Consider the following 18,650-nt stretch of genomic DNA (forward strand, 5'->3'; position numbering starts at 1 on the left):
CTTTACACGGCATATCTCTCATTTGTGTAGGCTTTCTCGTATCATCTTATACCATGCTATCCCCTGCTCTTTGCTCATAAAATCATCTGACCTTGATCCCTTCCATTCAGTACTGTTCAACAGAAATATAATGTAAGTCATAGGTCATTTTAAATTTTCTAGTAGGCACATTCAAAGAAACATGTAAAGCTAATTTTAATACACTTTATTGTACCCAATATAACCAAAATATTAACATCACAACATGTAATCAATATTAAAAAATTAAGATAATCTACATTGTGTTGTTTGTACTAAGCTTTCAAAACCCAATGTATTTTGACACTTCAAGTACATCTCAGTTTGCTCTAGTTGTTAATAGGCACAAGTTTTTAATAGCCACGTGTGGATGTGGCAACCGTACTGGAGAGAGCAAATACAGAACATTCTTCCTTCCCTTTTTCACACAGCTAATGTCAAAAACCAGATCAAGGTCATCTTCCCTGCACAGAGCAACTCCCACTATTATAAGTTCACATATGACCATATAACTCTTCTTCATAGCAGTTATGAATGGCATATTCTTCTACTTGTTTATTTGATTGGTGTCCCTCTCATTTGACCAGAAGATCCACAAGGATAGTCTATATGTTTTGTATAGCATGTACACTCTATCACTGGCATTTAGTATACAGTAGATGTTCAAGAAGTATTTGTTCAATTAGTAACTTATGATTTTTATTTTAAAATGGTAATTCCATTAAAATACTATAACTCTTCCATCAAAATACCCTATACTCATTTACGTCTAATATCTTTCAATCTTTAGACATAAATTGTTTTTGTACACTTAAATTATGACTATTCAATTTTGTGTTTTCTTCACTCAAACTTGTATATCTTTTCCAGTATGTGTAGTCTTCAAATTTACTACTTCCATTGTGTAATTGTACCAGTTTACCATTCTCTTGCAATAGGACCAGGCATAAAGTATGCAAATACAACTTTAAAAGTAACTACTTTTCACTAAAGACATTTGCTTCACTAAGAATGAAGCTAAATTCTAATGGTTTAGTAAAACCTACTTTTAATCAGAAGCTCTACATGGTCATAAAAGCTAATTGGTCTTCTTTACTGCCTTTATAAACTCATGACAATCCAAGGAACTTGATTTTAGATTATATCCATTGGCTATTTTTCATTAATCTTAAGTAAAAACAATTGGAGGAGAATCCTGGAAGAGTCCGGACACATTCAACACTTGAAATGTGACTATGCCAGACTGAGATGTGCTTCTGTTAAGGACTTAATATGGGGATGCCTGGATGGCTCAGTTAAGCATCCAACTCCTGATTTCAGCTCAGGTCTTGATCTCAAGGCCAAGAATTCAAGTAAGCCCCATAAGCATGGAGCCTACTTAAAAAAAAAAAAAAAAAAAGACAGTATGAAGAACTGAATGTAAAATATCTCAATAGTTTAATATTGAGTAAATGATGCCATCAAAACATTTTGGGTATATTGGGTTAAAGATATTAAAATTAATTTCACTTGTTTCTTTTTAATTTTTAAATGTGGCTACAGAAAATATAAAGTTACAAGTGGTTTGCATTATATTGCTATCAGACAATGTTATTTTACTAGAGTCTTGTAGTATTTATGTCCCTATGCTCACTAATGTGGAAATTACCTTTGAAGAGCTACTTAATTACATATTCCTTTAAATTCATAGGAAAAAACAAATTCCTTTCATGGGACTCACAATGTAACAGTCTCAGTCTATACAGCAAGATTCTAATACATACAGCAAGATTCTAATACTTAAATATTTCCTAATACTTAAATATTTCCTTACGTGTTTCAATACCTCCTCTTACTATTCAAAGAATGAAGATATTCTACATCTCTTGGTAACATAATTTTTTCAAACTTTTTAAAGGAATAAGTATAACTTATGTATCATTATCTTAATTTATATATATCATCTTAATTTTATATACATTATACATTATCTTAATTTAACCTTCACAACATGAAGTAGCCACTATATAATTTCTTTTTTTTTTTTTACCAATTATATTTATCAGGTGTTTAAGATGGTTATCTTTTTCTTCTTTGGAACTCCAAGGAACATATAATTTATGAAATGAGAAAGGAGTGGGCTAAAATAAAGCCTCAAAGCCGCCAACATACCAAAGATTCAATGATGCCATTCATGGTTGCACCTATACCTGCTGAAATAGACACCTGCTTCAACAATTCATAGCACAAAATAAGACACTTCTGTAGGGTTTCGACATCATTCTAAAATGAAACACAAAATATTCCCCATTAGTAAGAATATCTTCTGCCCATCCCTTAAATGTTAGCTTTTTCAGGGCTTTGTCTAAGCATATTGTCTGTATGTACACTCTCTGGGCAATCTTATCCAATCATCCAACTCCATTTACCATCGATGAGCTAACCCAGCTATTTCTTAAGTTTCAGATCATATATACAATTACTACGTTTCCTCTTGTATGTTCCACAGGCTTCTCAAACTCAAAATGTCCAAAAGAGAACTAACTCGTTATTACCCCAGGCCCTCCTCCTCTTCTTGTGCTATCTCCATAAATTAACACTGCCATCTACCCAAATGTCCAAACCAAAAGACCTATGATATATTCTTGACTCTTCTCCCTGTTACTAATTCCTAAATAAATCTCATCCTACCACTTAACACTTTTAGTGGTTCACCATGATCCTTGGCTAAGGCAGAAAGTTTCAAATATTGCTTATACGACGACTTACAAGACCTGGCCCTTAATTTTTCCACTTGATTTACCTCTCCCTCCTCAATTCTCTAGTTATGTGGACCTAAAGTTTCACATTACTCTGGGTCTTCACACACGCCTTCCTTCTGCCTGCATTCCTTTAACAATTCATCAAGGAGAGATAACAGAGTACATTAAAAGCACAAATCTAAAGCCACTTGCCTGACTTGCCTGGATTTTAATCCTGCCTCTACAATTTACTATCTGTGTGTCTTTGGGCAAGTTACTTTTCCTCTATAAGATGAAAATAGGACCAACCCCATAAAGTTATGTAGTGAGAATCAAACACTTGCAAAGTGCATGAAGTAGTAACCACCACAGAAAAAGCATTCTATAAATGTTGGCTTACAGTATTATTTTTACTCAAATGTCAAGTGAAAACATTTCTTCCCCTGGGGAATCCAACAACACCCTACCTGGGTTAGATGCCTCTCCATAAAACCCCTATAACTTCCTTGCCTATACAATTTATTATGTTATGCTATAACTGCACTATTTATAATAGATTTATAACTCTTAAATAGGACAAATGAACACATAAAAGATCAAAGAAAGTCCAGTTAAACAGATGATATAAATCACGATAGAGGGATCCCTGGGTGGCGCAGCGGTTTGGCGCCTGCCTTTGGCCCAGGGCGCGATCCTGGAGACCCAGGATCGAATCCCACATCGGGCTCCCGGTGCATGGAGCCTGCTTCTCCCTCTGCCTGTGTCTCTGCCTCTCTCTCTCTCTATGTGACTATTATAAATAAATAAAAAATTAAAAAAAAAAATCACGATAGACCATTTTTATTCATATTTTCCCAATTCAGACTTGAAGTTTATATTTTCATTTGTCACTTTAAATATGCTCCTCAAAGTTAGAACCTATAATGATCCATACTTTATCAAACAAAATAAGATACTAGCTAGAAAAATAAAATTCAAAAGTGGAGTGTTGGAGCAGAGATGTCTACAGCTAGAGAGCTCAAGGACATAGCATAACTTACAAAATGTTCCTACAGAGTAAATTCTTCCCCACCCAGCATTCTTCTTATGAGCATACTCCAACCAGCACTTCCTAAACTTGAAGTAAAATAATCATGTTTACTACAAAAGGCAAAATTCTAAAAGACCTCCTGAAAGTTAATATCAAACACAGTAATTGATATTATTCTATCTTATGTTAAAAAATGACAAATGTTTTATCAAACACAAGGAAGTTTTAAAAAAATACGACTGCTGAAACTCAGCTTTAAATGTTACTAAATAAAATGCTTAGTGTTTCATTTAAAACAACAAAATTCCTTAGCTCTTTCTAAAAACAAAAGTGTGGTTAAGCTTTAAAAATTACATGTATAATGGTATAGTTACCACAGAAATTCTTTTTCTAGCTCAGAAAAGTCTGGAGTCTTCCACAAAAGAGAAAGATGGATAAAGCTTTCACACACACACACACAGAAGGAAAATACTAGAGGGTTAAGTTTCCTTAGCAAGGAAGAAGATAGAGTACAGAGATGACAGAGATTATTTTATAAAGCTAATTTAGGTCTTTCAAAGTCTAAAATAAAAAGGAAGACAAAAAAAATATTTTCATGTTAATTCATGATACTGCTAAAAAGCACTCCAACTCCAAAGTAAATATATCTGTCAGCATTGAGTTAAGAAAGAAAATATAGTTGAGATGATTAATAACAGCTGAAAATTAGTATGAGAAAAGTTATTTATACCTTCTCTATGTGGACTTCTTTGATTTCAAGTTGCTCTATCTCTTTCATTAGATTTATTTTGGCATCTTCTAATGTTTTTATTTCTTCTTTTAATTCTGATGCTTGATTAAAATCCTGTAAGTTAATGCAATTTTCCAAAGCTTCTTTTGTCTCAATAAGCTTAACTTTTATTTCAGCCATCTAAGGAAAGATATAAATTGCTTTAACAAAAACTATTATGGGGACACCAGGGTGGCCCTCCCTTCAGCTCAAGGTGTGACCCCGGGGTCCTGGATGGAGTCCCACGTCAGGCTCCCTGTATGGAGCCTACTTCTCCCTCTGCCTGCCTGCCTGTCTCTCTCTCTCTCTCTCGCTCTCGTTCTCTGTGTGTCTCTCATGAATAAAATCTTAAAAATATATATATACTATGAACATCTGTAGCAAACTTAAGAGTAATATTTTTTTTTTAAAAAAAGTAATATTTAACATCTTGACAAACAGAAGTTAAGCAGAGTCAGGCATATACAAAAAAAAAGGCACAGCCTTCCTGATCCAAAGAGGGCAAACCTTTCAAACTCCATCACCTGGTAATATCTGAGATACTCTTACACTTCAACAGTTAACCAATAATATGACTCTGTGAGAACAATTTTGAAATCATACAGGAAGAGGAATTAAAAGACTTGCACAGCTACATTATAGTCAAGCATTTATTCAATTTAGAGGAAATTTACCTTGAGTTCCTTCTTTCTTACATCAGCTGGATCAGCAGCACCAACAGTAACAATGGGTGCCCGAACCTCTGAGATGATTTCTGTAACCTGGTAAGTTATAATTCAGAGTACATGCTTTAATATATGTTCTATGTCATAAAATGAAATCAAATTGCTACACATAACTTCAAATAGTATCCACAATCTCTTTAAAAATGGAGCAAAATACACAAGTAAAAACAGCACACATTCTGCTTGCCAGCAACTTTGGGGGGGGAAATGACCAAACAATATATGACTAAAAACTCTAAGATCATGAGATGGTAAACAGGCATGTATTCTAAAACAAATATAGTATCTAATTTTAAGCACCAAAAACTAAAATTCTGTCTACAATCAACTCCCTCCCTTGTTCAGCTCTGAGGGAGTTAAATATAGAAAAACAGAATACTCTTTTATTCTTCCTTTGCATATACAATACATAACTAAAGTGGCTTCCTTTCAGAGCCACTGGGACACAGGAGTTGGCTGATTTAGGAAAAGGCTACAGCCTAAATGAAGGTACTTAAGCAGACGTGGGATAACTACTAACTGGGAATACTTGTACACTGTAGAAATGATTTATGTGTAAGTATGTATAAGGAGGCATTGGGAAAGACAACCCCTGAATTAACCTGTAACTCAGAAATTGTATCAATTTATGAAAAGCACCGATACAGGCCTGTCTTTTTTGGCTACCCCAGAAAAAATATTGGCAATAGTATTACAATAGATAGCATTTATTTCTGTATTTACCAAGCACATGATGCACACTATATCATTGAACAAGGCAGGCTTTATTGGTATTCTCATTTTGCAGACAAGTAAAAAGGTTAATAAGTTAAATAACTTGCTCAAAGTCACAAAGCAGCAGAAGGGATCTGAACCTAAATATGTATAACTTGAGTAACCTCTCAAACACTCTAGTGACAAAGACCAATGTGTCCCCTATTCCCTAACCTCTTTTATTTCAATCTGATTCAACAAAATGATAGGAAGGAAGGAGATAACTTTTTAAATGTGTGTGTGGGAGAGATTTAGTTTTAAGAAGTTTAAAAAATAAACATGACTAAAACAAAAAGCAATTAAAGATAAATAAAAAAATACTGAAAAGAAAATAAGATAATCCTCAATACCACTGACCACAATCTTTTAACCTTTATCAACAATGAGGAAAATTACTTACAATTTGTATTCTTTTATTATCATCTACAATGATGCAAAGCAATCTCTCAACAAGAAAAGAAAGTAGGGATATTGGGGTTGTGGGTAGAGTAAGAATCTCCTGTAAAATTGCCAGTAGTCGTTTCCTGCATTCAAAAAGAACTATGTTCATTTAAACATGACAGTAGAAACCTATCTTATCTCTAACATTTATTCTGAAGATTTAATTACATTTGTCTCACTTCTTTTTTTAATACTATAGGTACAAAAAAACACGTACAGACTACGTAAAAATTTCCTATCTGCAAAAAAAAAAAAAAAAAAAAAAAAAACTTTATAAATGACCTTACAACCTTTCATAAATCAACATGATGAAACGACAAAATATTAGAAGTGAATCAAATCTTTAACGGTATTTACTAACTCTCTGTAATAGAGGTTTTTAAGCAAAATCTGTAATTTTATTGATTTATTCTGAAAAAACTGAATAAGGAACTTGTGTTTCCATATATATGAACAACATGGACTGCACAGGTCCACCTATATGCATCCTTTTTGCCCATACAGTACAATACCATAAATACAAAATTGTACTTTATTTTCTTATGATTTTCTTAATAACAGGTTTTCTCTAGCTTACTTTAAGAATATAGTATATAACACATACAATATAAAAAATATATGTTAACTATTTATGTCGATTTTTATGTTTATGCTTATTGGTAAGGCTCTTAGTCAATAGGCTATTAATAACTTGTTTTTTGAGGAGTCAAAAGTTATATATGGATTTCTGACTCCAAGAAGGGGGGACAGAGGATCAGCACCCTTACTCCCTACCCCTGTGTTGCTCGAGTCAACTATATATATGTGTATATATACATATATACACACACATATATACACGCACACATGTGTGTACATATAGTACATATATAAACATATATGTATGTATACACCCACATACCCACACCGAGTATATCTCCTACTAGATACTGTATGCATAAGAGGAAAAAGAAAACTTTATTGCACTTAAGAGAGCTAGGTTAAATATATTTAATCATACTGTAATAAGACTGTGTTTGAATACAGGATATTAGAAAAGCAAAATAGGACAAGCGCCAAAATTTAGACATACCTTCCTCCTTCTTCGCTTGTATCCAAAGACTTGATAATTAGAATCAGCTGTTGACCTATAAACTCTTTTGACATCAAATTTCCAATATAGGAAAAATCACTTTTCTTTTCATTGCTGACAACTGGGATACTCTGAATATAACTGAAACAAGCAGAATAAATAAAATGTACAATCTGTTAAAAAACATTAAACAGTTCCCCATGTGGTCAGAAAAGGGTCTTTTTCAGTTCCTATCACTTCAAATATATGGATGTTTATACCACATTATACTAACTTGGCCTAAAGAATAAGTTTATTCTTAAACTCGCCCAGTGTGGGGAGGGTTACACCTACTGCACCAGATCTCCAGGACCGGGCCAGGGACAGGGTAGAGAAAGCCCACCCCTGACACGCTGGGACCCCCAGCAGGTGCTCACCACAGGTGCCCCCACACAGGCAGGCACACTGCAGGGACACGCTCTCATACCCGGGGCGGGGCCCTCTGCTTGTGACCTCAGATTCCTGCACCCCAGAATTGAGGGGGCTGGTACTGACCACCCCTCCCTCATTCAGCCGAGGGACCTTTGTGGAGGCAGCCTCTGCCTTTGCTCAATCTGGACTTTTTAAATAAAAAAAGTGGAATTTGAAAAAAATAAAATAAACTTAAGTTTATTCTATGCTATTAGGAACTTTTGCAAACAAATTTATGGGCTTGAATCAAAAAGAATTTGGAAAATATACTCAATTAAGGATTCAAATTTCTTATCGGAAATTTTCAAAAGGCAAATATTTATATCTCTCAAATTGGTAACATTACTTCAGTATCATCAGTATCTGACCCCCTTAACAAAAACCCAATTTTCAGAAAGAGCTAGTCTTCACACTCATCATCCCTAACTGATCATTATTCTTTTGTTTAGAAGAAAAGTAGGAATAATTTTTTTTAATTATGCAAGTAAGCCATGAATACAATGACCTTTTAAAAAATCAGAAAAATAGAGCTTCATGAATTTCTATTATCCTGGCTTGGGGGCTCTACTAATATCTGCATTGTTCTTATTTCATTGTAGGTATTCCTAAATAAGCATCAACTACCCTTTTATGCTTATTACCTCTGCCCAAATTAAAGCCTTTTACAACCCTCATCTAGATAAAAATTCAATAGCCTACCAAGAGTTCTCTTTTTTGTGTGAACAAAAAAAACCTAGGTAAAGGCAGAATTAAGAGTTAAAGCTTAGACAACTAGGTGCCTTTAGGTTGAAAGTAATATGAAACAATCCTGATGAAAATGTCATTTTTAAATTGTCAACAAAAATCAAGTTATAAGAACTGCAGAATTATGTACGAGTCCTTAATAAACTGACTCGTCTTTAAAATAACAACCAAGAGTAAATAAAAGCTCACAAATCTCTGGCCATGAGATAGGACTTTCAATGGGCATCAGCGCTCTTTGGGTTCTAGTAGAAAACTAAAGGAAAGAAACTAGTAATTATCAAAATCATTAGCTTAGTAGAGTTGCTGGTTTCTAACAGGCTAAAAAAAACCTTCACTCATCTTTGAAGATTTTTTTTTTTTTAATTTATTTATTCACGAGAGACAGAGAGAGGCAGAGACACAGGCAGAGGGAGAAGCAGGCTCCATGCAGGGAGCCGGATGTGGGACTCGATCCCGGGTCTCCAGGATCACACCCTGAGTGGAAGGCAGGAGCTAAACCACTGAGCCACCCAGGGATCCCCTCATCTTTGAATCCTTCCCTACTCTTCCACTCCAGCTTTAGCACAATGCATAGCATCAAGACTGAGGGTATTTTTTAAAATAAATTCAGAGTAATAACTTCATTCATAGATTAAGAATCTCAAACTGCATAAATACAACCTAAAATGTACCCACCAATTTTAATTACCATGAAATCATCTCTTTTTAACCATTTTTAAACACATTCATTACAATGAGGAGAACACTCAAGAAAGAAAGCCTTTTTCTAAAGCTCTCTCCAAGAATTTATATTTAAGGTTGTTTTCTAAAATTGTGTTCACATCTCTTTTTCTTCCTCAAATTTGACAAGCCAAATTTAATATCCCTGATTTCTTCCTTTATGTGAATACTTCAGTTAACAGGAAACCTTGTTTCATATCAGAATTCTGGGTCACTACCTCTTTCTGCTACCAAATGCCTGAAAATATATTTCTGAGATTTTTCAGGAAGCAATTTTTCCATTTAATTTTGTTTCAGTACCGGAATAAGCTAATCCTATCTAGTGATGTTGCTCCAAAAAGAAAACTATTCTCTTTCTAAACTGTTCTTTCAATAATAATTAAGATACAATTTTTAAAGTTTTGTTCTTTTTATTTTTTTTTTTAAACATTTTTATTTTTTATTTTTTATTTTTTTTATTTATTTATGATAGTCACAGAGAGAGAGAGAGGCAGAGACACAGGCAGAGGGAGAAACAGGCTCCATGCACCGGGAGCCCGATGTGGGATTCGATCCCGGGTCTCCAGGATCGCGCCCTGGGCCAAAGGCAGGCGCCAAACCGCTGCGCCACCCAGGGATCCCCAAGTTTTGTTCTTTTTAAATAAAAAGTTGATTAAAGTTACCTATTTCAGAACTCACAGATTAAGTGACAATGGAAATATAAGAATCCCTAACTTCTCAGAGCCAGGGGAACCAAGCTCCTTACCTGTTGATTTCAGTAACTAAGAATTAATCTGTGAAACAATCCCTTATTTTCTATAAGTATTTATTACTTCTATATTAATTCATATTATTAAGCACTACATCAAACTCATTGGTTTTGGAAATACTGCAACATGGCCCAAACAGCAATATGATGAATACTCTAATTATATTGAAGCTTGAAACAATTACTATTGAAACAGTAGATTCACTCATATTTTTTATGATGTTAATGAATTCAGGCTGTAAGTTTCCATTTTGGCTCAAATTTTAGATATTTATCCTTAGTTCAATATTTTGCATACAAATGAAAATGCATTTATAGTTTTGCTTCCTAACTTACATGGAATCATTCATCATAAGCAAAATATTACATTCTATACAAAAAGAACTCAGGCCTATAATTCATATTATATGGAAGAAGCTTTTTCAAAACTGCATTGAAAGTATAAAGTTAGGGGATCCCTGTGTGGCTCAGCAGTTTAGCACCCGCCTTCGGCCCAGGTCATGATCCTGGAGACCCGGGATCGAGTCCCACGTCGGGCTCCCTGCATGGAGTCTGCTTCTCCCTCTGCCTGTGTCTCTGTCTCTCTCTCTCCCTCTCTGTGTCTCTCATGAATAAATAAAATATTTTTTTAAAAAAGCATAAAGTTAAAAATCTATCCACCAAAATCTATGAAAATACATATAACCTTTGACCCAGCAATTCCACTTCTAGGAATCAACCCCACAAAATCCCAAACATATAAAAATGTATGGTTTAATACAACCTTATCAGTAAAAAACCAGAATCACGCTAAATGTCCATTAACAGAGAAGTAAATTAAGTATTGCCATCATACCATGGAATGATATGTTAAGAGTGTGATAAGTTTATATGCACCAACATATAATGACCACAGATATAAGTAGTTGGGGGGAAAAAAAAAACAAAAACATGTATTGTGCTATGTTTAAAATTTTTGTGTATTTTAATATATATATGTAGAGAAAGAGGGCCAAAAGTGTACATTCCACAAATTGTTAATTGTAAGATAAATGGAATTGAAGAATTAGGAAATGAAAGAAAAATTCTACGTTTTTCTTCTACATTACATATTTCTGTATTTGAATTTTGACCAGAATTGCATTCATGTTTTACTTGTACAATTTTAAAGTGAAATTAGAATAACTAATAAAAAAGTGTATATTGAAAAATCCTTTTAGAAAACAAAAAGCCAAATAGTGCAGGTTTAATTAATACTAAAGTAGCCACAAAGGTTCACCTTGTCAGTTGGAAAAGTATGGCCCGTGCACCAGATACAGCCTGCTGCTTGTTTTCAGTTTGCAGGATAAGAGTTATACACTTTTAAATGGAAGTTTGTTTATACATGGATATAAACATAATTTGAAAATATATACAGATGAAAATCATATGAAATTCAAATTTTAGTATCCATAAAAGTTAAAAGAAGTTTTATTGGAAAATAGTTACAATCATTCATCCCATATTTCTTTGGCTGCTTTTGCACCAACACAGCAGAACTGTCACTGTGACACAGGTCTACAAACTAAAATATTTATGCTCTGACCCTTAGAAAAGGTTTGCCAACCAATTTCAAGGAGTAACACATCATCATCATTATCAACTTTATGGAGAAATGTTCATAAGCACATCCTAACAGTTTTAAGGAAATCTCCCTAAACACACTGACTTTTTGCACTTTATCCATCCAGCACAGAACATTCTTCAGAAAGACTCAATATACATTGCTATCTATCTCTGCCTTGTCAAAAAAAATGGTTTTTCACAAAGTCATCAAACATGGCTTTGAGGGAAGGGGCTAGAGGCTTAACACAGCAACAAAAGTACAATCCGAATAATAAGAAAAAATTTTACCTTAGTAAATACTCTGCATATACTACAGGCTCCGGCAAAATCTGCTCCAAAACTGCTTCACCTTCATCTCCTTTTGATTTCACATATTCACAAAGGACACGCCAATACAAAGCATTTTCAGGAGTTAATGTTTCCAATGGAATCAGTTGCCTTCAATTAAAAGGGAGAGAATAAGAGAAAGCATAATCTTAAAGTTAAAAATTTGAACTGAGTATAAAAAATAGGAATAAAAAGCAAGCCTGATTTATAACCAGCATCCTTTTAATTGCAAAGTCATTGATTTATCCAGACACATTCACAAACGAAAATATTTAGAGCAAGAGAAAAAAAAGAGTCATACAATGGGGAAGCATGTTGCAGGACTTTCCATGGTAAGCTAATGCACACATCAAAGTAACAAAATGGGGGGGGAAAAAGAATGCAGCTAAAGTAGTCCGTGATAAGGTAGCGAGTTCTTCCCCAAAGGGGATAAAAAAGAAAAGACACTCACCATGCCACAGTAAAGAAAACACAGGTGAGTTAGATAAAAGCTATTAAAACCATCTGAAGTCATCAGAAAAGGACCAGAAGGGGACTGATTCTAATTGTAGAAGTTCACGAGAATCACATTTCAAGTAAGGAACATGTACCTGCCATCGTCACTTTTACAGATTTCTGCCAGTTCGTTAAGAGGAGTCACTGAAAATAAGGCGTTGAGAACAGAGACTGCCACTTCAGAAGAATTTTCCACATCTAACCGATGGAGCAACTCTAATATATTTCCTTCAGTGAAACGTAACCAGCTTTGGAGAAGATGCTTTTGCACCGCCTGTTTCACTGCATCTGTTAAGTCATTTGAAATATAAGTGAACAGGGGCTCCCTCTAGCTTCCATTTTCTATATTTTGTCTGTATTAATTAAATATCATCAGATCAATGCTAACATGAAATGGACATTTACAATAACAATGAGAAGAGACTAAGAAGAACAAAGAAAAATACGGAAGAAAAAATAAAACTACAATAATATTGCAAGAGTCACTATGCTGCTCACTTCCAATAAAAATGGAAAAGGCCCAAACCAAATACCCACCCACTCTCGCAGCCTACAAAAATATCTGCACTCCTTTTCCCCTGGGTTCACTGGGCTTCAGCATTAGTCCTGACATTATGATAACGATTATTTCACCTGATGCCTGACTTCATCTATTACATGACTGCTATATTCGCAGTAGTGAATCATACCAGCATGTATAACTGAACAAACTTTAACTGTTAAATTCATCCTCCTAGTCATTGGTCCTCTGACAATGTTTTGAATCTCAAGTTTTATTGCTACAGCAAAACTAAGCTGTCTTAGCCTTTTCATGGGGACTGGAAATTTAAAATATATCATTCCTCATGATGCCTGTAAGCAGTCTCTAGTTTTAACAGAGAAAAAAAAAAAAGGGTAGGAAAACTATACTAGCCTGATTATTTTTATTTTTTTTTATTTATTTTTTTTTTATGAGAGAGAGAGAAAGAGAGAGAGAGAGAGAGAGAGAGGCAGAGACACAGGCAGAGGGAGAAACAGGCTCCATCCACCAGGAGCCCGACGTGGGATTCGATCCCGGGTCTCCAGGATCGCGCCCTGGGCCGAAGGCAGGCGCCAAACCCTGCGCCACCCAGGGATCCCTAGCCTGATTATTTTTAATTGGTTTCTGTAGCACAGCACACATCACCACCAAGACATACACAAAGGGGACAGACAGCACTTCTTTGGAAGAGAGAGAGTTGAAAAAGATCCTGCCCTACCTCTGATATAAATTAGCTAGATAGCCTTCACACAGTTCCTTCAACTGTAAAACACAGCAAAATTAAAACAAACACTGTTCCTTTAACTACCAGGACTTTTAACCCTTTGAAATGTTTTCTACATGATGTACCAAGCTAAATTTTGACAGGCTGTGTCAGTGACAGACTTCCTGGACATAATTAAGGACACATGTTTTCTAAATCTTCTAAGCCTACTAAACCAAAACCTACTGATTTTTTTTAAAAGATTTTATTCTTGAGAGGCACACAGAGAGAGGCAGAGACACGGACAGAGGGAGAAGCAGGGTCCCTGCAGGGAGCCCGATACAGGACTCGATCCTGGGACCCTGGGGGTCATGCCCTGAGCTGAAGGCAGAGGCTCAACCACTGAGCCCCCCACGTGTCCCCTACTGATGTTTTGTATATAGAAGTCTATCTTACCTGATCTGTCATTAAGACCTTGTTGAAGGAGCATTACTCTCTGAGCAATGGTCATAGCTCTCATATGAACCTTTTCAGCTAAAACCTTAAGGAGAAAGTAAAAATAGTAAGTCATTAAACTCCATAGTCTATATATTTCATAACTAGTAATAACTCCTTCATCTAAGAAAATAACCCAGAATTTCCAAAACAAATTAATATTTGGTAACACATTTAATGCAGTAAGAGTCTACCTCAATTATCTATATACTCCCTGTCCATAAAAATCCACAAAAATTGAAGAAATCGTTATTATATGCCAAATATTTTTCAAAATAATTTTAAGAATATGTCTACACAAATCATTAGACTTATTTACCTGATAAGCCAGTTTTCTGACAGCCTCTTTCACATCCTTTGTGCGCCCTACGATTTTTGGCAAAGTCTTTGCTGATGGCGCAATACATGATAACACTGCCCGCCTAACTTCTGGATTTGAATCATTTTCAATCAAAGTAGTATATGCTAAAAATAGAGCAATACATTTCAGTACACTAAGGAACTATTATTTACTTAACCACAGTCATAAGATAACTCACATTTTGATATTTAACAATATTTTTAAACGATAAAGTTTTTTAGTCTTACACATTTGATTTTAGTGAAATTTTTTTTCCTATCAAGTTCTCTTAATAAGTAGGAATTTGTCAATGGACTAGGCACAAAGGCTAAACCTAAAAAACAAAAAGCCCTAAAGATTGTGGAAAATCCATCATTAAGATTATGTCTTTGCGACTCTTCAAGATCTAAAAGAAAATCCAGTAAAGCAGGCAGATGACTTTAATGTAAAGGGCTCATTATTTTGACTTTTAATGAGTCCTGAAAAAGGAAGTAACTTCTCATTTTACTCCCTGAAACAAAATCCATTTCCTAAAAAAAAAAAAAAAAAAAATCCATTTCCTGTATTTAAGTATTTATTCACCTCTGCTTCTCAAATTTTCCCCAGCTTTATAATTAAGTACATGTTGACTACTAAATATTTGTTTTATACAATATATTTTATAAAGATTTAATTTATTTATTCATGAGAGACAGAGAGAGAGAGAGAGAAAGAGAGAGAGAGAGAGGCAGAGACACAGGCAGAGGGAGAAGCAGGCTCCATGTGGGGAGCCCGATGCGGGACTAGATCCCAGGACTACTCAACTGCTGAGCCACCCAGGCGTCCCTGTTTTATACAGTATTATGTGTACCATTTAACACCAAATATTTTAACTATCATCGGTTACCAAAACTGATAATAAAGCTAGTAGCAGGGACAAAGAAAAAAATGAAAATGTGGCCAAAACATAGTTAGGCATATATGGACAAGTGGAATATAACTATCTTTACAAGGCCAGAGATAGAGAAAAATTTCTTAAAGATAGAAAGCACAGATCATGAAGAAGAAGAGGAGGAGGAGGAGGAGAAGGAGGTCATAAAGGCAGAGACTGATTAATTTTGACATCAGGAATTTCTGTCCAGCAGAAGACATCCTAAAAAAAGTAAAACAAAGAGCTATCTATCTAAAGGTGAAAGATACCTACAATTCACAAGATCCAAAATTTCTTTCCAGAACAAAGAACTTCAGTAAATCAATAAGACAAACCAACAGAAAAATGAGAACACATTAATAGGCATTATATAGAAGAAATACAATTGACTGTTAAATATATGGAAAGATGCATAAAAAGGAAATGTATCACACACACGACCAGATAAACAATTTTAAAATCTGACAATATCAAACACTGGAAAGAATATGACCGATGAATGCTTTTCTGCACTGTTCCTGGGAATATTAATTGGTAAACTGTTTTGTAGAACACTTGTACCTTACCTAATAAAGCTGAAATGTACACATATCCTAACATGATCCTAACAAGTCCCCCTTAGGTATATACCCTAGAAAAGCTCTTTAACCTGTGTACCAGAAGTCATGATAAGGAAATTCGCAGTAACACCATTTTTTTCAGAGTAAAATAACTAGAAACCAGACGGTCAATATTAGAAATAATTAACTGTGCTATATTCGTACAACAGAATGCTGTAAGACAGTAAATATCAACATGGATGAATGTTACAATTAGAAATAATGATCCGAAAGTGCAAACAAATACAACTCATATAGCGCATAAATGACAGGAGATACATACATGTGTCTAAAGACAAGAGAATAATTAACTCAAAATTCAGAATAATCGTGAACTCTGACGGAGGGTAGGATGGGAGGTAGGGCAGACTTCAAAGGCACTGGTGAATGATGCTCTTTGGCCTACTTTTTAAGTTTGGTAGGGACTACTTGGGTATTTTTTTTTAAGTCATATATGTACCCTATACCTTTCCCCACAAAGAGAGAATCTTTTAGAAACCCTGTCTACCAAGAGTTTAACAAAGTCAAGGAAACCGAAAAAGAGTTTAGGAAGCTACACATACCATTAACCACGGGACAGTCATCATCTTTGGGATCCTGAAGTCGTGAAAGAGCCAGAACTGCCTGTATCCTCACATTTGGAATTTTATCTTTCAACCTAATCAGCATGGCTTCATTAATTTGATCAAACAAATCATCATCAATCTGGGCATTTTCTGGCATGCTTCCCAAGAACTTGCTTATGAGCTGGCACGCTCTAAATCTCACTGCATTGCTGTTGGCTTCGTGAGACTGTAACGGGAACAAATTAAAATCTATTTACAATCACAGGAGTCCTGTTCGGAATTCGGGAAGTTACAGAGTCATTCGCTACTTGCAGAGAAAGCGCCCTGCTGCCTTGATCCGCCGGCACACAGTGAGGCTCCCCGTACACACAGTCCAAAGGAAGCCTGAACCAAATTACCAGGGCACACTCCCCTCTGTAGGAACCCTCATTTTATTTCTAAAATAGGCAACTTGGGGCAGCCCGGGTGGCTCAGCGGGTTAGCACCTGCCTTCAGCCCAGGGTGTGATCCTGGAGACCCAGGATCGAGTACCATGTGGGACTCCCTGCATGGAGCCTGCTCCTCCCTCTGCCTGTGTCTCTGCCTCTCTTTCTCTCTCTCTCTCTCATGAATAAATAAATAAAATCTTCAAAAAAACAAATAAAATAATAAAATAAAACAAAACAAAACAGGCAACTCGTTTGAAGCCAGGTGAGAACTGGCTAAGACCATCAAAGCTTAACGCTGGAGTTAAAGTCCGTTTTTCTCATCTCAAGGACAGTCCCAACACTTCCTACAAAAGGCAGGCTCATTCACAGACATCTCCTCCTCTAAAGCATGCAAACTCTTTTGGCTGTGCAAAAGCTTCTTATCTTGATGAAGTCCCAATAGTTCATTTTTGCTTTTGTTTCTCTTGCCTTCGTGGATGTGTCTTGCAAGAAGTTACTGTGGCCGAGTTCAAAAAGGGGTGTTGCCTGTGTCCTCCTCTAGGATTTTGATGGCCAACTCCCATGGCCCTTTTAATACGGCAAGACTTTCTACGATACCCCCACACACACCCCCCAAAGTCTCAGCCTCGTACCTTTAGAAGAAAGGTAAACAAGTAATTCAAGATGCCCCCGTCCTCCTCCTCCTCCTCCGCCGCCGCCGCCGCCGCCTCCTCCGCCTCCTCGTCCGCATCCGACTGGTGAAACGAGGTGACAAACTTGGCTGCGAATTCCAGGACCCTCTCGACGGCGGGCTCCCGCTTATACACCACCATGGCGCACCGCAGGCGGCGAGCGAACTCCTCGTGGAAGGCGGCCTTGTCGTCCACCTGGAGGGCAGAGCGGCAGGTCGCGACCCCCGCGCCCCCCGACGGCTGCGGGGCCCGAGCGCAGCCCAGACGGACTCTCGGGGAGGCGGGGGGGGGGGGGCAAGCCGGCCAAGGGGGGGGGAAATAAATGTTTTTGTTATTGTTGTTGCACAAATGTCTCTGCAGAGACCAGGACTTCGGGGAGGAAAAGGGACGCGAAGGCGCAGGGTGCGAGGAGGCGGCCCCGCCGGCCCCGCCGCCCCCGCCGCCGCGACACCGTGCGAGGGGGAGGAGCCATGGGATCCCCGGGGGCTCCCGGTACCCCCGAGGCCGCCGCGGGGGGCGGGGGGAACGTCACCGGCCGGTGGAGGAGGAGGCCGCGGCCCCGGGAGGCTGGACCCGCTTACCGCGCGGTAGGTGCGGCTCAGCGCCATCACCAGCTTCGCCTGGTTCTGGTGCGGCTGCTGCGCCAGCTGGAAGGCCTCCTTCACCGGCAGCAGCGCCTTCTCCGCCCCCATGGCGCCGCGACCCGGGGGGGCGAGCCCCGCCGCTCAGGGACGCAGGGGCGCGCCGGCCTCCGACGGTCCGGGGCGCCGTTCCCGCCACCGCGTTCAAATAACTCCCGCGGGATGAGGAGGTACCGCGAGA

The 18,650-nt window shown here is 37.1% G+C and overlaps 1 protein-coding gene across 1 annotated transcript in view; it reads right to left on the reverse strand.

The window, feature by feature from the left end:
* The window catches only part of NCAPG (non-SMC condensin I complex subunit G), a 41,401-nt gene extending 22,775 nt beyond the window's left edge, over positions 1 to 18,626 (reverse strand). The window contains exons 1-12 of the mRNA XM_025997157.2: positions 18,410 to 18,626; positions 17,790 to 18,023; positions 16,727 to 16,955; positions 14,634 to 14,779; positions 14,276 to 14,360; positions 12,692 to 12,884; positions 12,063 to 12,212; positions 7,529 to 7,669; positions 6,416 to 6,539; positions 5,212 to 5,298; positions 4,499 to 4,678; positions 2,170 to 2,280 (exon numbers count right to left, since the gene is read on the reverse strand). Coding sequence (XP_025852942.1) covers positions 2,170 to 2,280; positions 4,499 to 4,678; positions 5,212 to 5,298; positions 6,416 to 6,539; positions 7,529 to 7,669; positions 12,063 to 12,212; positions 12,692 to 12,884; positions 14,276 to 14,360; positions 14,634 to 14,779; positions 16,727 to 16,955; positions 17,790 to 18,023; positions 18,410 to 18,520 — 1,791 coding nt within the window. The 5' untranslated portion in view covers positions 18,521 to 18,626. The remainder of the gene's footprint in view (positions 1 to 2,169; positions 2,281 to 4,498; positions 4,679 to 5,211; positions 5,299 to 6,415; positions 6,540 to 7,528; positions 7,670 to 12,062; positions 12,213 to 12,691; positions 12,885 to 14,275; positions 14,361 to 14,633; positions 14,780 to 16,726; positions 16,956 to 17,789; positions 18,024 to 18,409) is intronic.
* Between the last annotated feature and the right edge of the window lie 24 nt (positions 18,627 to 18,650).

This window comes from Vulpes vulpes, chromosome 14 (genome assembly GCF_048418805.1).
Source record: "Vulpes vulpes isolate BD-2025 chromosome 14, VulVul3, whole genome shotgun sequence".
Classification (NCBI taxonomy): domain Eukaryota; kingdom Metazoa; phylum Chordata; class Mammalia; order Carnivora; family Canidae; genus Vulpes; species Vulpes vulpes.